The sequence below is a fragment of the Chanos chanos genome, chromosome 9 (assembly GCF_902362185.1).
Source record: "Chanos chanos chromosome 9, fChaCha1.1, whole genome shotgun sequence".
Taxonomy (NCBI): Eukaryota; Metazoa; Chordata; class Actinopteri; order Gonorynchiformes; family Chanidae; genus Chanos; species Chanos chanos.
The window spans coordinates 10,426,855-10,451,998 of NC_044503.1; the positions used below are offsets into that span (position 1 = coordinate 10,426,855).

General features: G+C 39.0%; 2 protein-coding genes across 2 annotated transcripts in view; both read left to right on the forward strand.

Annotated features, from left to right (window-relative positions):
* kcnd1 (potassium voltage-gated channel, Shal-related subfamily, member 1) overlaps window positions 1-7,839 on the forward strand; it is a 33,452-nt gene extending 25,613 nt beyond the window's left edge. Inside the window, exons 2-6 of the mRNA XM_030784773.1 lie at window positions 839-1,001; window positions 1,581-1,664; window positions 6,161-6,256; window positions 6,802-7,040; window positions 7,635-7,839. Coding sequence (XP_030640633.1) covers window positions 839-1,001; window positions 1,581-1,664; window positions 6,161-6,256; window positions 6,802-7,040; window positions 7,635-7,839 — 787 coding nt within the window. The remainder of the gene's footprint in view (window positions 1-838; window positions 1,002-1,580; window positions 1,665-6,160; window positions 6,257-6,801; window positions 7,041-7,634) is intronic.
* A 5,643-nt stretch (window positions 7,840-13,482) lies between these two features.
* LOC115821340 (scavenger receptor cysteine-rich type 1 protein M130) lies at window positions 13,483-24,769 on the forward strand. Its single transcript, XM_030785165.1, has 18 exons — window positions 13,483-13,525; window positions 15,507-15,509; window positions 15,783-16,067; window positions 16,309-16,416; window positions 16,716-16,910; window positions 17,161-17,358; window positions 17,517-17,834; window positions 18,131-18,436; window positions 18,623-18,931; window positions 20,326-20,622; window positions 20,753-21,058; window positions 22,005-22,268; window positions 22,414-22,584; window positions 22,908-23,030; window positions 23,548-23,628; window positions 24,046-24,144; window positions 24,267-24,434; window positions 24,585-24,769. Exons 1-18 carry the CDS (start codon window positions 13,483-13,485, stop codon window positions 24,767-24,769), a joined length of 3,459 nt encoding a protein of 1,152 aa, XP_030641025.1.
* The last annotated feature ends 375 nt before the right edge of the window (window positions 24,770-25,144 follow it).

The window sequence follows — 25,144 nt, forward strand, 5'->3', positions numbered from 1 at the left end:
ATTCTGGATCTACTTCATGTGCCTGGCCCCAGCCCTGCCTCCTTTTTCACTGCATTTCATCACCTCCCTCACTGCCATGATTTATGGGTCATACTCAACCCAGAGCTAGCCAATGACTGAATAAGCTTACTCAACCCAGAGCTAGCCAATGACTGAGTGAACTTAGTCAACGCAGAGCTAGGCAATGACTGAACTATCATAATCAACCCAGAGCTAGGCAATACATTAGTTAATGTTCTCAGTTAAGAGATATCCAGGAACAGAGTAAGCATAATCAACCCTGAACTAGCCAGTGATGAGTAAACTTCCTGCTAGCATGTGTTGAATTGAGAGTGAATGTGGTATGAACTGGTTTATTGCCGCACTGTGATCATTGTCTGTGCTATTAAAACGGTGTGTCTCTGCTTAATGATATGTGATAGGAGGTTTTCAAAAGTGTGATAGAGATGAAGTTTAGAGTCCCACAGCCTGAAACATCAACAGATACTTTCCCTACATTGATTTACTGCATTAGACTGAATGCGAATGCAAAATATTTTACTCTAAAAATGTGTTTGGATCCGTTTTTCTTTACGGTCGTGAACTCTTGTACTTCTATAAATCTCTGGAGGCTTTACACATTGCTGATTTTTGAGTCGTTTTTCCTTATGTTTCACTGATTTTGACTTTTTCATTTTCTAGGTGCATGTGTTGTGACAGTGAATGACTCATGTTCTGCACATTTGTACATTTGAAATATTTTTGCTTTTTCTAGCAGCTGAGCTCAGTAAGATGGCCCATTGCACCGCATCTGACTTTGTGTTTGCTGATTTTTTTTTTTTTTACTTTTTGGTTCCAGATACGGAGACATGGTTCCCAACACCATTGCCGGGAAAATATTTGGCTCCATATGCTCCCTGAGTGGTGTCTTGGTGATAGCTCTTCCCGTGCCTGTCATTGTGTCCAACTTCAGTCGAATCTACCACCAGAACCAGAGAGCAGACAAGATGAGGGCACAGCAGGTAAAAAGCTGTTTGATGAAATGATATGGCTTTGGAGGGTAAAAAAAAAGGAAAAAAAACCCCCATGAAATCGCAATTGTATACTTACTGACTGAAGCATGCTTTTGAAATTTAATAGTCTGACACCATATTCTTCATGCCATTTAACCCATGTTCTAGTCTGCAAATAGCAATTTTACAGTAAGAGGAACTGGCATACAGGACATGGCATAAACTGAATGAGACAAGTAATTAATTGTCCTCCTTTCCGCTTTTGTCCTTTGCTTTCCGTGTCACAGAGTTGTTTTTTTTATTGCACTGAGTGTTCTACAGCAGCTCTGGAGATTGTGGCCTCAGGTTTGAAACAATTGCAAGTACAAACGTGGCTTAATGAGGTATATCAGTGGATATTGACCAGCCAACAATGCAGTGCAACCAACAAGGAGACAATAAAAGAAAAGTTTTAAGGCTTAGAGGAATCACTGCATCATGAAATGGGAGGGGGGGGTTTTATATCCCTTGAACGCTGCACATCAGGTTATATGTGGAAACAAATAGCTGATTCAGCCATTTCGACAAGAACTGTTCTTTATTTTCCAGAAAGTGCGACTGGCCAGGATTCGCTTGGCCAAGAAAGGGACCACCAATGCTTTCCTACAATACAAAGAGGACGGAGGCCTGCAGGTGAGGTGATCTGATTGGGCAGCGTGAGTTAAATGAGAATGTAATACATTCTGGGAGAAGGAGCTGACCTTGATATGAGTGCAAATGAAGGAAAATATACAAAATGTAGTTGTTGTATGTAGTATATCATAGCATATAGCATATATAGTTTAGCGTACAGCATATAAGGTTTATCACTTTAAGAGACCCTTTGTGGCCATTACCAAATCATTAATTTGTTTCTTTATTCAGATAACGAGCGGAAATGAAGTGCATTAAGCACATGATGAATTCCGAGGGATATGGAAAAGGACGTTTAGAATGTATACACCTTTTAAACAACTGCAAAAAAAAAAAAGAAAAGTAGAGGGCTATTTTACTGCTTTCTGGAGGCAGACTTGATGAGATAGCATCATTAAGCGTGCTTCCAGCTGTAGCCAGGACATGGGGAGTTATGAGTATGCATACTATACCTCTGAGTAAACTAAATGATTTTGCCTTTCTGCTCTTTTTTTCCAGCTGAAAAAACATCCTTAATGCGGATAATCTTAATGCCATAATCTTACCCTTGGCATTAATGTCAACATCGTGTCTCTTTTTAGAGGGATATTGTAGTTTGATTGATCTAAATGAGAATTTGTTTAAGAACGAAAAACAACTTAGTGCTTCACAGCCATATCCTCTGTCAATGTTGTGGTGAGTAAGTAACTGAAAATAGCCAACTGTCACGCTGGACGTCATCAATAATTCATCAGAAAGAGAGCTTCGGTTAAAACAATCTGACGAGGCAAAACACAGCTATCATAAGCAAAATGAACCTTCTCTTTCAGACAGTACGACACGCACACACAACAACAACAAAAAGGTAGAGAACAACGTTTCATAGCTACTGTGATGTGTGGGCAAGAGTTTATTTCATCCTGGTGAGGAACTCTGTTTTTTTAGTTTGGCGACGTGATTGAGTTTGAGAGCTAAACGACTGCTCTCACATTGTCTGAGACTTGAGCTGCGTGACCTTGGTTCTTTGGGGTTTTAATTAGTTCGGCTGATGTAAGGTCAAAAAGCAGAAAACTGAGAGCAGGCGAAAGGCAGATGATGTGGACAGGTGGGAGACATTTTGGTAATTATGAAGACTGAGGAGGCTAATACTATTAGCAACAGGATGCCGTGACAAATTGAGAAAGACGGAAAAAGAGAGAGCCACATTAGATTTTTTTTATGACGTGACCTGACACTGTTTATTTGGTTTTTACCATCAGGATGTGTCATCTTGTGCCTTCTGTCGTGAGCATGAAATCATTTTTACAGTAGGCCACTAGACAGAGAAGGGGACACACTGCTGTGAAATAAACCATCGTTATGTTCTTTCACTACGCATGTGGTGTCGGTTACAGAACGTTTATCGTGGAGACTGAATACACCACTCATCCACTCACAGATAATTATACTTAAATGTCACGGACAGTTGCTGTCTCCCCTAGCTCAGGCAGGTAAACATATTCTATTATTTTCACATTTTTCTCTCTAATTTGAATGACAGCAGCCCTATCCAATCACCATTTCTCCCGGCTGTGTTATCCCGGGCAGTTACTGCAGTCGCAGCGTTTTCCTTTACCCTGGGGGATGTTTAGTTCTGTTACCATTTCTAGCGTTGTTTTAGTTAAAACATTTTGAGTACAAAGTCTATCCTTAGGGGGGAAAGAAAGGAAGATGTAATGTTAGAATAATGTTATTTATACGTATTTTATTCCTTTTGTTTAGTCCCATATTTCCATGGCTGTTTTAATAGCTAACAAATAAGTGTAAGGGAAAAAGAAATAAAATTTTGGTTATTTTTTGTTCTGTGTGGTCCAAGGCTTCTTGTTGTTCCGCACTGGGCTCTCAGTGTTATTTTGTGATTTATTGGAAGAACACTTCTAAGCAGAAGGATAAGCATGGCTGCTTCCCATGGACACATTCCCAGAGCACTAATCTGTTTTCTCACTATGGAGAAAACATGATTGACCAGGTAGAAGAGCCAGAAAGACTGATAGAACTCGCACCCTCATCTTTACTAATGCAGCTAGGGTCTGGGTTCTGAGGAATCTCAGTTCTGTTTCTTCTCACCAGCTGAAAGCCACAATAATCCAATATTTACAATCCCAGAGTGAGGGGGTATTTTTTTCAGTGCGGATCTATAAACCCATTACTAACAGGGCTGCAGAGCTATTTATAAATCCTGCGAGGGTTTTTTTTTTTTCCCCCCTCCTGCCTTCACTCTATCATGGCTTTGTGTTTCCTTCTTTCTTTTCCTAGGGTTGTTCTTTTGTCTTGAGATCTCTCCCTCATTCGCAGTTCTTTCAAGAACATAAGGTCCTTGATATGGAATGTACGGGCGCAGACGTTGTTTGCAGATTAGTTATCAAGGTCTAACGGCTCGTGTCCAAAACAGCAGTCCCAGTGCTAGACTACAGTGTATAATTTGGTCGTGTCTTGGTCTATTTTTATTTAACTTAATCTGATGGGACCATTGAGAGCTATCTTACTTTATAAGAAGGCGGTTGAGGATGAAATGTTTTTGTGTATGAATGCTTTGGGGTGCTTTTGTGAATGTTTTTGACACTGTTAAGACAGCAGTCATTGGAAGGCTAATGATGGTGTCATGTTTAGTTTTCCCCCATAATATGTTTTGTCATAATTTTGTTTGCGGTGGATTTGCTGTCAGCTTTATCTCATCTGACATCGCTATCAGGTCTCTGAAATATCCTCCACAGAAGCTATAACCACACCGGTCTCACTCGTCCTGCATACATATGTAAATCCAGTCGAACCAGCGTAGATGTTAATCATAGTAAATTGTTCAATCTAGGGGCTAAATCTCTTGTCCCAACAGGGAAAATGGTGTAGTTATCGTAACGTTACCATCAACAGTTCTTAACAATGGACCTGTCATTGATTGATGGGTTAATACGTACAGAGAATCTCATTGTAGAGGAGCAAATCTCTCTCCCTTATTGAGTTTTAAAGAAAAGCTTTTCTTTATTCTAGTCTGCAAGCTATCTCTCTCCATATTCAGATATATTACTGAAGCAATTGCAACTGCAAGTGCGTGCAAATGCTCTTCGTGTCCCATGCTAGGCGGAAAGGTGGTGATGAATTGGAAATTACCTCCATATTTGTCTGTCTCTGTCCTGAATTATGTATTGCCATATTGCATTCACTTTTTCATTTGTGAATAAGCAAAACTACCTTAAAGTTGATTGATATTTTGTGCATGTGTGTGCATGTGTGTGTGTGTGTGTGGGTGTGAGTGTGAGTGTTTGTGGGGTGGTGACTGTAGATCTCAGCTTCTAACCCGTAATATCAACCTTCTGCTTCGTCCTGTTGAGCACTCTCAGATATTTGGTTGTGTTTATGATGAAACCGACCTGAGCGTTTGGCAGAACCACTTTTAAGGGAGGAACTTCATCGTCCAATCTGTTTGAGAACCCTACAGAAAGTGACTTTCAAACCGAAAACAAGCTTAATTGTTTCCCCAAGCCTGATCATCGACGGTCTTATCGGCTTTATCTGAGTGGCCTCCAGCAGACGTCCCCTTTCAGCTGAGACTGCAGTTCCTCTTGGCACTCCCTTGTGGATCTTAACAGAGCTGTTTTCATCCTCTTTGACTGTCAGAGGCTGTAGCCGATTGTTATTCTCCTGCACTCGGAGATAAGATTGGTTGAATTTAAAAGACAGTGACAGGCATCTCTCTGTCTGTGGTTGAGGTCGCACACTGACCTGGGATCAGCGAGCTGTGGAGCCAGATGTTATCTGACGAGTACAAAAGGGACAGCTTTGGACGTCTTTAGATGTTTCTTGTCGATCCTTGAGGATGGAGCAGTATATGTGAGATGGTTGAAAGAGGAAGGTTAAAAAGGCCATCTGGTACAGGGATAAACCGGCCAGTGCAGCGCATGTTCCTGTCCCAGGAGCGATGACATGGTCTGAAAAAGAGATTTCGACCTGACCTCTCATCTCTGAATGTGTCTAATTTACACGTCTGAACTTCAGACACACAGCAGTTGCTCTATTAATTGTTGGTTTTCAAAGAAACATACCACAGAAATGTCTCACACTCAAGAATATATATATATATATATATATATGTGTGCGTGTGTGTGTGTGTGTGTGTGTTCTCTCTCTCTCTCTCTCTCTCTCTCTCTTTCTTTCTCCATATATATATATATATATATATATAGAGAGAGAGAGAGAGAGAGAGAGAGAGAGAGAGAGAGAGAGAGATTAAACAAGGAAATTGATTGGTGTATGTAGAGTCTTTCAGATACATCTCTGTCTCTGTTAGCTTTCTTCACAACAAATACCATTGGCAAATGTACTCCACGCTTTATAGTTATCCATCCTCTTAATTGCTTGGTGCAGAATGTCTGTAAACGGATCTGTCTGAATCTGCTTAACTTACAGAGGCCCTGCCTTACTTCTCTGTAAGACTTGAGATGATATAAGTCTTCTTCTTTCACCTCTTGTGTTGGCCACAGATTTGTGATGGGGATAGCACAGCTGTGTGTCTGAAGAACAGGTCATCATTTGAGCACCAACATCACCATCTACTCCACTGTCTGGAGAAGACCACCGTGAGTACACACTCTATCACAATCTTCCACTCTCAACTTTTAAAGGTCACTCTAAGTCACTCAGCGTTCTCTGTGTAATTTCATTCCAAGAATCTTTGGCATTCACAGTACCTTTTAAGTTTTTATGGAATTGTTTTGGTTTTTTTTTTTCTCTAGGTATTTATTACTGGTTGGTACTGTGCACACTAATAGTGACAATATTTTATCCTTTTGGTCTTGTTCTTAATCTTGTAAACAAGAGCTGGATTTAAATCTGTTGGCAAGTCCTTGTTGTTCCCTTCCAATTGTTTTAGAGTAATTACAGACATTAGGAGCATTTAAGCCCATTTCGTTGCACCTAATTGTCTGAAACTCTTAGGTCCTACTGTAGCTGTACTTTTACTCGTGAAAGCTGATGTTTATTTATTTGTTTGTTTTACTTTAACGTCGACCACATTTTTAAAATCGAACAAAAGTTTCGATTCTTCCGCCATCTGGTGACGATAGTTCGATGATTTTCCTTACGCTGACTCTACACCTGGGCCTTGCCCTTTTTTCACCCGCAGAATCACGAGTTCACGGACGAAATGACTTATAGTGAGATGTGCATGACGGAATCGGTGGGCTACCGGACCAGTCGTAGCACTTCGCTGTCCAGCCAGCAGGGCGTGTCCACCTCCTGCTGCCCCAGGCGGGCCAAGAGGAGGGCTATTCGGCTGGCCAACTCCACGGTGTCGGTCAGCCGCGGCAGCGTGCAAGAGCTGGACACTCTCCAGGTTCAGAAGAGCTCCGCGGGGCCCCAGAGGTAAAACGTCACTCAGACTTAGCAGCTTTTCTTCTGCAGAGCTGCATGGGAGAAATCTCCCACTCTAAGATAATACTTGGCAAGAGAATCTATGAAGGAGGGGGGGGGGCAAATCCAGCTATTGAATGCGTTGGATAAATTTCAAACGTGTTCCATCCTCGCGTTACACAGCTGCAATATCCAGACAGCCGTTCTATAACCATGTAGTCTCCGCTCACCTTGCCAAAAGCTAACGAGAAACGGCAGGGAAGCGAGTTGGACAGGGGAAAGAAATAGCTGCGTTGCGTAAAGCATGTTAGCTATTCTGAATGTGGGAAAAACCCAAGACCATTGTGCTATCATGCCTCCCACATGAAAACCGTCTCTTGCATCGCTTGTAGGATGTGGGACATCGCTTGTAGAAACATCCTTAAGCTCTCTAAACTGCGTTTGTTCAAAGAACTAAATAACACAGTGCTGATGAGTTAAAGAACTTTTACAAACCGTCTTATTGTCCACTCTCTCTCTCTCTCTCGTGTGTGTGTGTGTGTGCGTGTGTGTGTGCATATATGTGTGTGCATGTGTTCACGTTTGTCTGTATTTTTGGCGATGCAGCCGTTCCAGTCTAAACGCCAGGACAGAGGAGCTGAAGCTGAACTGTGAGGACAGGGACTTCACGGCAGCCATCATTAGCATACCCACTCCGCCCGCCAACACTCCCGACGAGAGCCTGCCTTCCTCCCCCGCCATCCCCGGCATCCTGCGCAACTCCCGCTCCAGCACCTACACCCACGAAACCGTCAAGATCTCCTCCTTATAACCCTACACGAGCACACCAGCTAACCCTCACTGCACAAATGAAGAGGAGGGGAGATCTAGCCTCTAAGACAACATGAAACCACCAAACTGACAAAAGACACATCCTTCTAAAATAACCCGTGGTCGCTTCGTTCCAAATCCTTACCTGTCTTTTGCCCAGAAGTGTTGTGGTAGGACGCAATTATAGACGTAGAGATCTCAAACCAAGTGGACTATATAATGTAACAGGATGACTTGGAACCTTTATATGGTAACGGGGACTGATTGCTTCCGAGATCCTCACAGATCACCGCGTGATTCCTGGGGATTGAATAAGAACGTGATCCTTGTGCTGGTTGGACTCTTTAAAGGAGACATAAACTGGACGCCATGATCTGTTCCACTTTTAAAAGTGTATAGTCATGTTGACTTTGAAGACCTTTACCTCCCTCAAGATATGCAACAGTAAAATAAGCAGGAAAAAAAATTATATATATATATATATATATATATTCATTATGTGCAGGGAGAGATTACAAAGAGTACAGATGAACATAAAAAAACGATATTCATATATATATGAGAAAATTCTGCGATAGAATAATTCACCCAGATCATTGGAAATGAAATGAGAATAATCTGGTGGCTCTTGTGTAAAATATTTTGTATCATATCTCTCAAAAACACATGCATCTTCAAATCTTACCAAAAAAAAAGAAGAAAAAAAAAAGAAAAAAGAGGGGGGAAAAAAGACAAAATAAGACATCAGTGCCCTGACTAGCTTAATCCAAACAGTGCATGCTCTTGTACAGTAGATGGCAGAGAATCACGTTGCTAAAAAAGCTGTTCTCACCTATTTTTGCATGATAACTTCTTTTTCTTTTCCATTCGGTTTGTCCTATTTCATTTCCTGATATCAGTGGGGGGAAAAAAAACAACATTTATAAAGTAATAAAATTAAAAAAAAAAAAATGAAAACATGCGGCACCTAAAGTGCACTGAAAGAGGCTGAAATGAATTTAAAAAAAAAAAAAAAAACAAAACAAAAAAAAAAACATTAAGGCATGTTCTCTGTGAAAATGGAAGTATGGCTGATTGGTGTGTTTGCGTATTAGGAGGACTTGTGTAAAATAATCACAAATATGCATGGATACCGTTGTAGGTATTGATATGTGCTTCCTCCTTTGGGAAGTGAAAAACATCAGAATGATTTAATAACATCATGTGTCCACTAGAATAGAAGCAGGAGACAGGGAAAGCCAGTACTGGTATGATGAAACCAGTCGCATTTCATCAACATGTATGAACTTACTTTATTATGCAGGTATAAGATTTAGTCAGTTTTTTTTTTACATTATACATGTTCAGTTGAGGTCAGTCTGTCAGCTAGCTCAGTTCTTCTCTTATAGTGTTTTATTGTTAGTTAAGTGTGTGTGTGTGTGCATTAGGCATTATCAAAGACTGTGGTCGGTTGTAACATGGGGTCAGTTGAAACACTTTTTTCATGCACTTAGAAACAACCTAAGACGTGTCATTCACCTGCTCAGCCAAGCCTGCTCATCTTATTTAAAAAAAAAAAAAAAATGTCAGAACTCACTACTCTCTAAATTTGTCTGTTAAATTGCCAAAAATGCACTTTTGATTTGTAAATGTAAAAGTATGTGGACTTGCGGTTGACCAGAGTGTTGCCAGAGTTGTGATTAGAGGGGGCTAAGTATTTGCTGGCTGCAAACTACTACAACATCAAAAGACAATTTAAAACCTTGGTTTTATCCCATGATGTATACATAGACATGAGGATTATGTTTGGCAAGTCAATTCTGAGCGTTGTTTAGATACCATTTGAAAACAAGGTCTTCTAATCCAGCCTCAGGAGCATTCTGTAAGCATAACCAGACCTGAGGGGTGTTCTGTTTTATAGCATAACCATACTTGGGGGAATGTTCTGTTAGCATAGCCGAGCCTACGAAGCATTCTGTTTGATAGCATAGCCGTAGAGTGTTCTGTTTGGAAACATGACCGAGGACTGTTCTGTTAGCATAGCCAGGCCTAAGAAACATTCTGTTTGATAGCATAGCTGATAGCGTAACTGAGAAGTGTTCTGTTAGCGTAGCCGGGCCTGAGGCGTAGCGGACAAATGGCGGTGCTTAAGGCTTTATATAGGGTTTCCGGTGTCAGTTCAAAATAGCCGGGGAGTACCTAAGATTAATGACACCTGTCACATTAACCTTTACTGATTGTACCAGTCCAGAGGGAGAATAGAGGCAAAATGCCAAAAGCACCTAACAAGATGCAACTGGAGTCAAATACAACTGTTTCAAAAACTACAGACACTAACTAATCTAACTAACTAGCTAAATAAAGATTCCATTATCAGAGATCAGATATATACATTGGATTTCAACAAAGATATTACATTTAAGTTATCATATTGCAATAAAATATATGTATCATGTCAAATACATCATATACATTTAATACGGAAATATGTCAAGCCATCAATAATGTTTCAGTTTGTTCCTTTCTGTAAAATCTGAGATCAGTGATATGACACCCTGTCCACTATGACTGGACCTGAGGTTAGACATAACACATAAGGTTTTGCATCTGAACAAGAGAACAAATGTAACATACAGTTTGTTTCTGCCTTGAGTGAAGACCCACCTTATACATAGTCTGCACACATATGAAAGCTTTTGATACTTGAGCTTTTTGATTTGTCCCATACCAACATACATTGTCTTTAAAAAGAAAAGAAAAAAGAAAAGTATTACAACTGACCCCAGTCTCTATTACTGCTACTGCAAACCTTTTGGGTTTATATTTCTTTTCTCATGGCCCATCACTTTTACTTGTATGAACTTTTCTTTATATTCATGTACACTACATAACCATGACTGGCAATAAGTAGCAAGTTCTTTAAATGAATAATTGAATTATATATTAAAAGTAAAACGCATACTTGCACTTAAGTGTAACAAAAATGAATTTGTTGCATTGTTTACAGAGATTAATTCCAAAGTTATTTTTTGTGATGCTTTTGATTTTGTTTGTTTTGTTTTTTTGTGTTTGTTTTTGTTTTTGTTTTCCATTCAGGTTTTGAGTTGGAATAATTTGGTGAAGGACATGTCATGCACCTGCTTTCCTATTGACACAGGAGAACTGGTCGACTGTTTTCCAGCCGGAGGATGACTGAAAGAGTTAGAAACTAAAAGCACAGAGATGTATATTCTATTCCACAAATAAAGTGAACTGAATTCAGTGAAGGTGTCACCTTTTATTTTTAAAGTTTAATAGTGTAGACTGCGTCAGTGTATCGATTTTTGAAATGTCATAAGTTGTAAGTGATGATGCAGGGAAAGATAATACATTTTTTTTTACGTATAACTAATCAACCCAAACAAAATGTTGAGAATCTCATCTCTATTTCTCAAAGTAGCTTATGGATAAATAATGTGATTCAAAGGGTTTCTCACTTTGGGACCTTAACATCAAATTTTTCACGATCTGTTGATGTAAGGTTCTTCAATCCACTGACTGTAATAAGTTTAGACTGCAGCTTGGCAAATCATGGCCGAAAGTGTGTGCCTGTGTGTGCGTGTGTGTGTGTGTGTGCGTGTGTGCATGCGTGTGCGTGCATGTGTGTGTGTTTTCTCTTTTCACTATGACAGAAAAATGCATAAGGAATCTCATTAAATACTGAAAACGTGGTCCAGTGCAGTTGTATATTTACCTTTTCGCACTCACCTGTTTTACTGATTAGCTTAGCTGAATCTTTTCATGAAAGGCTACCACATGTCTGTGGATGTTTGATATAATAACTGGAGAGGTGTATGATAACTAGATGAGATGAGTGAATAACTAATAGCCTGTGTAAGTGAATGTGATATATTTACGCTCCAGAGAGCGCTAGCCCAGCTGCGTTTTCGTCAGTGTAATGATACTGGCGTGAAGCATGGCATGGCTTCCTGTGAAGACGGGTGTGTGATTGGATTTCGCTGCTGCATGTAAGATTTGTGGCAGTATTCCATTTGTTTTGCAGTTGTTTTTTTTTATCCTCTCACATTGATAATGGTGTGGATATTACCTTCTCAGTATCTCTTGAATAATTCATTTCCCTCTCACAAATACATGGAAAATAATCATGACATAACAGAAACCGTGAATTCCTTTTCCATGGTATTGGTCTTATGATTACACAAGTATCCAAATGTTAGTTATATAAGACAGTTGAACTATGTCTATGGCGAACACAGTCAACTCAGTAATATTCCTTTTACCCAGTTCCTCAGTATAGTATATTGGATTTTATTTGAAGTTCTGAAGTGTTCACTGTGAAACACATTTCTGTCACTTTTTCAGGCTGAGACAAACTTTCTCCCAGATTATATTTTTGTTCTACACTGTTTCTTGAAAGCATAATGACTAGCCTTCATAACGTTCAGATGATATGCAGCCATCTCTGGAGAACCCAAGCTGAGAAATAGAAAAGAGTTACATATGTGCAAAAGAAACAGATGAGGGGAAATTTCATGAAGTCAGCCACACTTGCATGCGATTTAAGAACTGCACTGATATGGAGTGCTTCTCACAGATGGCAGGGAGACCACAAAAACCACAGCGCACTAACTTTTTTCCCCTAAGTCGGCACAGCCCATCCCTGACAGATACACAACATTTCACAGGCGGAGTGGAACATTTACCAACACTGACCCCTAGCTGTGCAGTTTTGTAAAACTCCTGTGCTATTATTTTTTTTTTAATAAAACTTTTCACTTGACATACCTTATTCAAAATCACACACCTTCACATGGTGTAAATAACATGGATAAAAGAGAGGTAATTCATATGTGTACGTTATGATGCTCCAAAACCTTATTAATAAAGTAAATATCTTGTCATAACATTGATTCATATGTAAAATACTGTCTACAGCGTGTTCACATTATATTGCTTGTTGCACTTGAGAATGAGAACTCTGAGAGAGAGCAGATTATCACAGTGTGACTGACAGGCTGTCTGAGCAGACAAAAAATTTGACTTGAAGTTGTTGTACTGTATGGTGTAGTTATTTGAAGGTCAGTGATATGTGGAGGCACATGATATTTGTGAGTTAAACAGAAGTTTCTAGATGGTCAAATAATCGCGTATCAGTTGATCCAGATGCATTTTTTTATACTGATTAATCTGATCTGATAGTAGAAGGTAAGTAAGTATATCAGTTCCTTCTTGTTAGTTTTAGGCTTCGAACTTTACAATACGCACTATGGCCCCGAACTTTATTGCACCACTGCCTTTACATTCAGAACAAAAAAAAAAGTTTTAGAGCCTTTATCAGTAGCATAAAGAGACCAAAAGTTTAGTTCATTATCAAACATTAACACATTTGTGTCATATTTCTGTAACACGTCAAAGTGTGCATACTTATCCAACATATTATTTACAAACCTTTAATCAATTATATTTTTTTGACGGAGTCATCAGAGATGAACCTTGCTAAAATTTCAAAGCATTTTGAAATTTGAATGAAAATCGATTGGTCAGAATAGTCTGAAAGTCTGACATCACGCTGCAGTTTAAAGACGGTACGCAAACTTGCCCCCCTCTCTTTCTCTCTCTATCTCTCACTCTTTCTCTTTCCGTCCCCGTGCGTTCTGTGGCAGATATGTGGGCCTTGTTACTGTTACTGCATGTATCATCTATCCAAGGTCAGTTAAAATTTCTTAGGTGTTTGAAATCCGTAGAATTAGGAATCCCTTTTATTCAGTAAGTTTAAACAACTCTTTTTTTAAAAACGTAGTGTCTTAACTCTTGATGCTTGTTTTCATAATTTATTTTAGACAAAATTACTTTACAAGCACAAATGTTAATGTTATTGTGATAGAGCAAAAAAGGACAGGTGTTTCTTTTTTTTTTTTTTCTTCAAATACATTATCATTCACTTTTTGACTTTATTGACAGCAATAACATCGCCGGTTCTTTTCTCCATTTGCTATGAGGCACTCAATTCTTGAAGTCTTAATTTGCCTTTTTAGGCCTGCATTTGAGCAATGCAACATTTTCAGTTTAGGAAAAGTGAAGTGCGCTTTGGAACAAGCTTTATTTACAAGTACAGGTCTGTATTCTTGCTCTGAATTTGTTCTCAAAGCTGCAGGTTTGTTATTCTTTTATGTCTTTGTGTCACACTATTGAATAGAAAACCAAATCTGAAAACAGCAATGAAGTTACATTTTTTTGAACGAGAAAAGCGCCATCATTTTTCATATAGCTGAACAAAAATAAGAAAGTGAATGGGTAAAAACAAAAAGGGAAAACTATGTAATTAATTACTGCAAATGACTGATTTGATATGAAAATTTAAAAAAAAAAAATTAATTTAGCTTTATTTATTTGAGATCATCAAATGACTTAAATCTGATAACATCAGTCAGAAGTTACTAATGGTCATAAAAATTTGAGAAGAGTGATATATATTAATATTTAATATTTTTCTTCATTGGTTCTTTTAAGTTCTTTTGAACTTGATCATTTCTCCACCACTTTTACAGTGGAAACATATAAACACACGGAATTCAATACACTGTGGTTTAAAAACGTCCCATTTATTTAATTCTCATACTATTTATGTCACGTTGTTTTGAGTGAAACACAGAAATTAACATACTGTAATTAATTTCAGATTCATTAAACATGATTTTAAAATTAGTGAGGCGCAGCTGGAGGTCAATCAAGTCGGCAAATGTTTCATTTCCGCGCAGTGATTTTTTTTCTCTGCTAATTACAGTGTAACATCTGCATTATACCTATTCAATTATATCTTCCTGCTGATTATTCCATATCCCACAAATATGTGGGTTAGCTTTTCTGGTACAATATCTACCCAAGACTTAAGTAACAAAGAGGTGAATACGTGAGACACTAAAAAAGTCTGACTCCTTCTTGGATCTCCGAGGAATGATATCCCATGTTAACGTGGTGTCAGAAAAATATTAATTACACCCGAATCCAAAGCTATTTAACCCGTTATGTTTTTTATTACTGTAAGATCAGTTGTTGTTCCGCAGTATCGTTATGATTGTGGCAGTATGCAGTTCAACACATATAAGATTTGGAGAACAAAAAAATTGTGTTATGTGGCAAAATCATGTAACCCAATGCTTTTAAGATTCTTGGTAACCAAGTCTCTATGAATATTTCTTAAATAGTGGATATTAGCACCTACACAGATGTCAATGAATAAACTTCGCCTCTTTATTTGACAAAAACATAAAAGACAATGTAGGCCTACTCATTTAACAGTAATGGTATATGATGTTTTTACATGCAAAACTTACTGTGTGTTTAGAAATGACATAATTTCTTAAGCAAAGAAGAAGTTAAAAAAATAATAACCATCTTTAAAAAAGAAAAATGAAAATGAAGACATGAACGTTACTTTTTTAAGTACGCTTTAGGTCAGGCGTGTGGTTTAATTTGCTGACGCTAGGTATATTCATCTTATCATCATATCTGTTTCCACATGCAACCTGACAGAAATTTGTAGCTGAAAACCACAAACCTGAAAGACGTATAAGGCCTTTCAGCAGAATTTATGGTTAACCATTTCTCCGCACCGAGGAGGTTCTCACCAGCAGAATTTCCATTGGCCATATTTGGCTGGTACCTCGCAAAACGCAAGGCCATATTTAGCTAGTCATATTCTGTGATACAAGCAACACCTGTAATGTGTTAGTTCCTGTAATATCCATCCCCCTAAACCGCTCTGACGGGGGAGAAAATTTATTCAAGACATATCTAGTTGTATCATAATCAACACATACTGAATGTAAATGAGCAGCTCATCCCAGAAGGTTTAAAAATTAAAAGATCAGTTCTGGGGTTATATTTTATAAAAACATTTGTTGGAATTAACTCTATTCTTCAAAATCATTAAATAATTGTCTTTTTTTCTTTCTTTTTTTTCAGGAGAGAGGCTGATTTTGAGAGGGGGGTCTAGCCCATGTGTGGGACGTCTGGACGTCTACCATGACCGGCAGTGGGGTGTGGTGGGACACACTGACTGGAATAAACATAACGGCGAAGTGGCGTGTCGAACTCTGGGATGTGGGAATTTGACTAAAGTTAATCCAGGCTATCGGTACGACCAAGACCTCCCTGACAAAGTCTGGATGGATAAGGTTAGCTGCAGGGGACACGAGACCAACCTGTGGGACTGTTCGTTCCCAGGCTGGGGAGCCATTAACAGTAAAAGTAACAGTCACGTCTGGTTGGAATGTTCCGGTAGGCAGAGTTTTTGTGTACGTTTCATTACTGCTGCAGGGTTATGAAAATGATTTGATTTGCTTACTGAGAAAAATGTAACTTTGAATATGTTTACTTTGAAGTATTAAATGTACCTTGTCGTATAATGTGAGACAATTTCCTACGCTCTCCTTTTGAAGAAAATGATATGAAGTCTATGTTTTGTCTATGCTTTGCTCTCTTGCTGCAGGAGACATTCAGCTGGGTTTGAACTACGATGGACAAAGAGACCAGTGTGCAGGACTTGTGGAGTTTTCAACACCAAATGGGAAAATCAATGTTTGTCATGAAAATAATCGTACGCATAATTTTACTTTGAGTACATCTTGTTATACATTGTTTGTTTATTAATACATTACCGAAATGCTTGTTTTTCTTTATTCTCTTTCTTTATTATGTAATTACCTGCGTGATATACATCTGGTGTTTTTGCAGTAGCGGAACATGGGTTATAGTATGCGCTTTTGTGATAACGACATGACAAATAAAATATGCAAATTTTAGCTAGACTAAAGCTAAAGTATTTAATTATGTTAAAAACAACAACAGCGACAACAAAAAGCATTCCTGTAAAGTCTCATTTGTGTTTGGAATTAGCCACCTGGGCCGATAAGGTGTGCGAGGCTCTGAAATGCGGCAAAGCTCAAGAGGGCCCAGGAGACGAAATCGTTTCTGGGGAAGGTCTGACTCTCAAAACCATGCGATGTGACAACGTGGAAAAGTTTTTATGGCAATGTGTACGGTTGACAGAAACAGAGTCGTGCACAAGGCCTGCCTACGTTATCTGCCGCAGTAAGTCACCCAACATGTTCCTGCCAACCAGCATAGAACACATGCCAATCATGCAAAAGTATAGTTTTATTTAATATATAGTGCCTGAATTTGTGAACACTATTACCATTCACAGCGACAAACATATCAGCCAAATGAACTGAAATGTAACTGGTTGTTAAATGCAGATTTCAGAGTTGATGCTCAGTGTAAGACCTGAGAGGCCTATACGATTTTAATTCAACAGAACACAGACGCTTTCGTCTAAAAGGTGGAGACAATGTTTGCGCTGGTTACATTGAGGTCCAGGACTCCTCAAAAGCATCTGAATGGGTTCCTCTATGCCAAGCGAACCTAAGCAGCGTGCCAAGTCCTGACAACTTGTGCTCGATGATGAATTGTGGAGCAAGCGTCAGCATGGAGCCAGAACAGTGCAATGGTACAGGAAACGTAATGCTCACCTGTACAGGTACGAAGGCATGTCTAGTTCTGAACATAACATTCCACATGAACATTCCACAGATTTAATCCTGTCTGAGCAAGTGTTTGACTTTATTTTAGAGTCAGAATTACATTTTTTTTTCTTTTCCAATCAAAAATTCCCAATCATAATCCATGCCTTTTCAGATCATGTCAAACCGGTACTCATGACCAAGGGGACGGAAACAAAATGTTATGGGAACATCTTTGTGAAACAGCGTAACAGCAAGACTTTGGGAGTGTGTTTTGGGAGTAGCAAAGAGAAAGCTGAGAAACTGGGAAAGGTGGTGTGCGGAGAGCTGGGCTGTGGAGAGGTGGTGTTCACGGGGCAGGGAGAGATTACCCAGTCTGGCTGGATGAGCAACGTTCAGTGCCAAGGCCAAGAGGCCTCCATGTGGCACTGCTTAGCCAAACACGAGCGTAGACGTGCCAAGAGATGCCAAACGACCAACATCATATGTGAAAGTAACTAAAACAGTTTTTCTACAGTTTTGTTCAACAGTTTTCTGTGGTGTTTTTATGTGTGTATTTATATGTACTGACGTACTGACAAATTGAATTAAATACAAGTTGTATTAAATGCAGTTCTTTTTTGTATATAGTTTATGCTATTTACATTGACTCTACAGTACATTATTTAACCATATAAAAAAATGCACTGGCATCTTTAAACGGTATCATAATATTATATTAATGGTTTACTGTATTCTAATTTTACTGAACTGAAACTATGTGATTCTATGCTTGTGGCTGACTGGCAGAGAGCGTGAATGTTCGCCTCAGAGATGGCTTCGGATCATGCTCCGGAAGGGTTGAGGTGGAGCTTGAAGGATCGTGGTGGAGCGTGGACTTGACGGGCTGGACCCAGAAGAACACTGATGTAGTATGTACCGCGGTAAAGTGTGGAAAGGCACAGGAATATGACAGTAAGCTGTTCATCGATGGGAGTCGGCCAACGTTGCAATGGGAACTAACGTGTGACAGCTCCTCTAATTCCATCCACCAGTGCATCAAGCTACCAAAGAGAAAGCCGCAACCAAAGGACTATGTAAAAGTCATCTGTGAAGGTGTGTGATTGTAAAGACTAGTAGACTACATGTTCAATTTTTAACAAAAAAAGACAAAATGTACAACTGATGCAATGCAAATATTTAATCACGCCCTTTACAAATCCATCAGTCCATAAAAAAAGAAAAAAAAAATGTTGCTAAAGTCAGTAGATTACAATCATGCCGTTGTGTTTTCTCTTAAAGAGGAGGCAGTCGTGTACCTGCAGGGTGATTCAGCGTGCTCAGGGGAAGTAAGAATCCGGTCTGGGGGGAAACACTACCGGCTGTCGGGCTCTTTAGACACATGGCACAACAGAACAGCCTCGGTGGTGTGCAAGCAGATGCAGTGTGGCGCTTTGTCTTCATTAAACCGTTCCCCAGGCATTGGATCTGATGCCCAACTGTGGAAGATCTCGTACAATTGTTCATCAGGTGACGAATCCCTTGGCAGTTGTTCCAAGATTGATTCAGCAACTCAGAACACAAGTGAAATTGCAACAGTCCAATGCACAGGTATGTGAATTATACACAAAAATCATATTCATGTCGTTTATTACTGGTCATCCATTCCTCACAGTAAGTGTTTTGTTAAGTTCAGCTGTTTTGTTTTAGATTTGTATTTCAGCCATCACAAAAAAGGCTAATCAATTATTTCTATTTTAATTGTGTTCATACAGCCTTCTTTGTGAGTGTGTTTATCCAATTTCCATCTACTAAAACAAATTGTGGACAGTGATTCCACGCAGTTGAACTGTATCACCCTCACCTTAAATTACTTAAATTCACTTTAAAGAGTTGTTCTGGGTGTGTAACTATGGAAATGACAGTTTTCCCAATAAATTTGATCTCTACTTCCTACATGTAACTTGGAAAGAATATGATCTGTAATCTCATCTTGAGTTTTCAGACATTCAAAAAAATAAAAAAAAAATACTGCTAGTACAACCACTACTACCACCACCATCACCACTACTACTAATAATAGTGGTGACAAATGACGACAACAACAACAACAACAACAACAATAATAATAACAATAATAATAATAATAATAATAATAATGTACTCATATTTCGAGGAAAAAAATACATGTACTACTACCTGAATAACTTAACTGGAGAACAAAAAGATTAACAAATGCTTAATATTTAACAACTGTTTAATATTTAATAAATATAGCATAAAATATTTTTAGATTAAACCAAGTGAAATTTAATAAGTCTCCTAAATGTAAGTAGTATTAAATAAAAGTGTGGAAAACTTTCAAAAATTAAAACATTTCAAACATTTTCAGCATTTGACAAATATTTTATACCTTTTAATAAAAATCAGATTTTTCCCTAGAATAATTTGAAAAATATGCAAAAGCCCTCTCACATTTTTTTTTTAATTTCAAAGATTTTTAAAAATCCCAAATGAACTAAGAGATTTCATATTGCCTTTTCACATTGCTCTCATATAACCTAAAAAGAAAATTGAATTTATATGAAATAAAATCGCTTTTTAAAACAAACTACAGTTACTAAAGCATTTTTACAGAAGTTACATGTCTGAACCACAAATCTAATCAACAAGGCTGTACTTTACCAGAATATTCTTTAAACACACACACACACACACTCACACAAATTTTAAACTCTTTGGTGATGATGCCAAAGGAATCGAAGGAAATGTTGCTCAGATTTTCCCATCCTCTTCAGAACTGTCTGCCTTGATATGCTGCACTGGACCAATACGAAAAATTTTTAAAAAATTTTAAATTTTAAAATTAAAACTTTTATCAAACTCTCCTGACATTTTACATGTGAAAATGGAACTACTGAAATAGTGCACTGAAATCATTTTCATTTAGGGCCAGACAGCTGTCAGCATCAACACCGGCAATTAAGTTTGATTTGTCTTTGTAGGGGAGGTGAAGGTGAGTCTGAAAGGGGAGCACTGTGCAGGTAAAGTGGAGGTATGTCGAAATGGAGTTTGTGGAGGCATTTGTAACAAAATCTGGACTAAGGAACAGTCTCAAATGGTGTGTCAAAATCTGAACTGTGGAGATTTCATCACAAACCAGTCGTTTTCAACTGGCGATAAAACTGTGAAATTCAGCAGTGTGTACTGCGCTCCAAATATATCCAGTTTAAGCCAGTGTAACTTTGTTCCTAATGATGGCTCCTCCTGCACCAATAATCCAGTCTATGTGACTTGCACAGGTACAGTTCCTCATCTGACCTTCATATGACCTAACCCTCACATTCTGCATTTCACCCACCTCACAAACGCTCAGCATGAACACTGTGCGGTTTCTTTGTTTATGGTGTTTTGTTTTGTTTTTCCTTTTAGACAGTGTGAAGGTTAGACTTCAGGACCCAAGAGACAGTTGTGCTGGAAAAGTAGAACTGTTTTACTCAGGACAATGGCTTCCGGTCTGTAAGGACAGCCTGGATGAAAACGCTCAAAACACAATTTGCAAGGTCCTTGAGTGTGGCAGTCTTGCTGATTACACTGATGTGAGGTATGGGGATCTCCCAGCAATAGGACTGGGACAGGTAACATGTAAAAAAGATGCTGACTCCATCTCAGGATGCAATCTCAAAGACATTGCTGGGCCAAAACAGGGATGTAACATTGGCCGTCTGAATTGCACAGGTATGACACGGAACGCAAATCACACAGAAAAGCTATAAAGTTACGTTTGTCTAAGTGAAGACATTTGCCGGTGTCATTTTTAAGTAGAGAATTGAAACTGTAAGCTTTGCGAATGTGAAATATTCAGAAAGACCATGATCCAGGATAAATACTTACTGCTTTTTTTCCATTCAAAATGATAGTAATGTGATATCCATCTGTAGAAAATCATCTCTCATACTTCTCATTGCTGCCAATCATTCTATACAATCATTCGGCTGATGAAACAGTGTTTTCTTCATTATGGGGCTATGCTGTATTTTACAGAGTAATTCCGTAATTCATATTTTACAGAACGGGCAGTAATGCTAGCGATACCTGTTCTGACTGGCTACTTCTCTTGATCATTCAGGCTGGCGCAGGTTGCTTCTCATTAACAAGGAAAAAGCTTGTGAGGGTGAAGTATTTGCACTTGGAAACTCAAGGCCTGGATTACAAGCTGTAAGGTCAGAAGGATGGAATCAGAAAGAGGGTCAGGTATTGTGCAAATACCTGCAGTGTGGTAATTACATCAATCACACGGGGATAAGAAAACCTCTACAGTTCTGGTGGAATGAGAGGTACACTTGTGAAGGAAAAGAACAGACCATCTGGGGGTGTGAAAAGGTCCAGAGCTCGACCAAAAAGGAGCAGCTCTTCATCAGATGTTCCGGTAAGAACTGTGAGGGACGCGTCAAAGAGCCAATGGCGCCACACCTAGATTGAAATCGTTTCACCGCTCAAAAAAACACCTTCTTATTAGGTGACAGACAAAATCTAAAAGGCGCTCTCCAAAAACGCACGACCAATTGTAAACAGAACTTTTAATATTTGATTATTTGTCACATTTTAATTTTAATACTTGTGTAAATCCGGAATTACTACACAGACCCAAATAACACCCGGAAAATTCATTACCTCTCCTCAGATGAACCCGTGGTCAATCTCACCCATAAATGCTTTGGGGAGGTGATGATTAATGGGATGAAGGTGTGTGGAGAGCACTGGGATAATGAAATGGCAGCGGCTGTGTGTCATGAGAAAGGGTGTGGTAACAGCATTTCCTTTGAGAAGGTCTCCTCCCGTGGTGGTAAAGCCCCTCACTTTCACTGCACTGGACAGGAAAACAAACTGCGGCAATGTGGATCCGTGAACGCCAACTGCAAAAGTTTTGTCTCCGTAGTCTGTGACGGTGAGGTCTCACGTACCGCTCATAAATACAAACAAACGATGTATCACTGGAACCCGGTTCGATGTAGATCGATATTTCCACGTTCTGGAATGACATAATGTTTTTTTGTTTGTTTGTTTGTTTGTTTGTTTTGTTTTGTTTTCAGACAGTATTGAATTTCGTCTCACAGAAAAGTGTGGGGGTGTGCTACAGATCTGGTACAAAAATGAATGGGAACACGTGTGCCCACTTAATGGTGAGCAAAAGGAAGTTGCTGACAAACTATGCAAAGAACTAAAATGTGGAAACAGTTCTCAAAGCACATCAGAGGATTACGGTATATCACAGGCGGAGCTAAAATGCCACGGGAAAGACAGTTGGTTGAGACATTGTGTACACGAGAATGCATGTTCTAAACATGCAAAACTTTACTGCAGTGGTGAGTTAATAAACCTACCCTCCTTTTTTCTCCAATAACTATTAAAGCTATATATATACATGTATACATACTCACATACATATACACACACACACACACACACGTATATACATATATATCAAAAGATACTGGAAAAGAACATGTCAACTATCAAAGAAATGTGAAGATTTCTAGCTTGTTGTGAATTCTTTTGGATCCCTCTGTTTCTTTTTTCATTGCAGCCTATGTCCCTCCGACACCTCCTCCACCCGTTAACCTGATTGTGGGTGTTACTCTGGGCCTCCTCTTGGTGCTTGTAGCTCTTGCCATCCTCTTCTGGCAGAGAAAACGTCTCCTCTTCATCTGTGAGTGTAAACGCGCTCAGCCGCGAGCACAGACGCACGCAGACAGAATAAAAGTTTGTTCGTTCTGATGTGGTTACGAAGCTTAACATAGGTATACTGAGAAATTAACACACAGATATACAGATATTGACTAATGTCTTATAAAGACAACCTGGGTCATTAAAGTAATGAATTACCAAAATAATAACTAGGTTTCATAATAATTAGAGTGTGCGGAGGGCTCTGATTGCATACGATCCAGCAGATGGCAATCTCCTATTATTTTTCTCCAACCTCCCTGAGAATAACTTCTCCAGAAGTAAACTTAATTTTGAATGGATGATTTCGTCCTGATTTATTTTTAAATTAGGTGTGTTGGCATTGTTTTTCTGAACAGTTATTGTTGTTGTTGATCGCATTGTTTTGTTTTGTTTTGTTTTGTTTTGTTTTGTTTTGTTTTGTTTTATTTTGTTTTATTTTGTTCTGATTTGTTCGTCTTGTTCTTATTTTTCTTGCGGTATAATCTCTTTTGTTGCAGTAAGATCCGCCTGTGGAACTGAGGACGATGTTGATGTTGAGACCAATCACGAAATGAAATCTATTGAGTCAGATGATAAAGGTCATAAGACGTATAATTAATATATCATTATTAATTTATATATCATTAAACTGTTACCTCTTCATGATTAGAGATGACTAGCGCACACGCGCACACACACACACACACACACGCACACACACGCGCGCGCACACACGTCATGTGTAGGGCTTAGGAGTATTTAGACTGAACCCTTGGAAGAATAGCAGGGCTGTACGGCTCAGCTAGTGGGGATCCTATGAACAACACACAATAAACAATAAACTGTGGCTTGTGTATGCTTAGGCTGGATTCCACAGGTGATTAGAGCCACTAAATTCAGGAGTCTATGATTCAAAATGTCATTTATGAATATCAACCTAGTATCAAATATTACTGAAAAAAAAGAAACATTGTGTGTGGTATTGCTCTGGTGTTTGATAACATTTTTTTCAACAGGTTCTTTAATGAGAAAAGGGTCTGATTTTGAAACTGATGACTATGAGGATATTGACAGCAGCATGATTAAAAACAGTGAAATGGAGCCAAAAACACAAGGTGTTCTTTTTCACTAAAAGAATATTTTTAATCATTTCACAAAAGAAATCAGAATGACATGTGTGTCCTTTGTCTTCTGAGACCTGAAACCAGCCTTGACGCCGCCTTCATTTTTCCTCCAGTGTCCACCTCTGCTCCTGATGAGGAAGAAGAGGGTGACCATGAAGATTCCTCTGGAACTGAGTATGATGATATTGATGATCAAGCTATAGAGGAATCGTCACTTCTACAGGCAAATAGGGATGATTCCACTGCTCCACAACTTCCAATGAGACCTGCTGAATTACTCGGTATTGTAAAGAACATCAGCCTCTTTTTTGTCTGCATACTGCATACTTTCTGCATACTTCCTCTCTCTCTCTCTCTTTCTCTCTCACTCTCTCACACTCTCACTCTCTCTCTCACTCTCTCACTCTCTGAGTTTCCTTTATTTTCTGCAGATGGGGTCAGCTGTGGAGCAGAGCTTCAGGAGTCACAGGACGACTATGACGACGCAGAGACATCTTTCCAGGTGGTGTCCGATGCAACTGAGGGCTATTCCAACTCTGACAGAGGCATGAACCCTGTAGACTCCTCACTCATGAACCCAGAGGAAGATTATTTGCAGCCCGACCAAGAAGAGTGAGCAAAGTCACATTCATTTTGCAAGACAGTGAGCTTGAAAAAAAAAAAATTAAAAATTAAAAAAAAAGGTTACCATTCAGTTGACTCTACCTCCCCCCCCCCCCCCCTTGCCGTTTAGTTCAACATTCAACCAAAGCAGTTCTGCAGTATACAACCTCCTAGGACATGTAGCTGCACTTAAATTCTACACACTCAACACAACATTTACCCCAAAACCTGCCCCAACAATTTATGTCCCTGACTTTGCAATATATCGAAAAACAAATCAGCCCCAGTGGCTGTAAGTGAGAGTCTACAGTTTTCATAGCATCTTATTATCTTTTTTTATTTTTTGGAGGGGAGGGGGGGTGGTAAGTGTCAGATCATGAATATACGT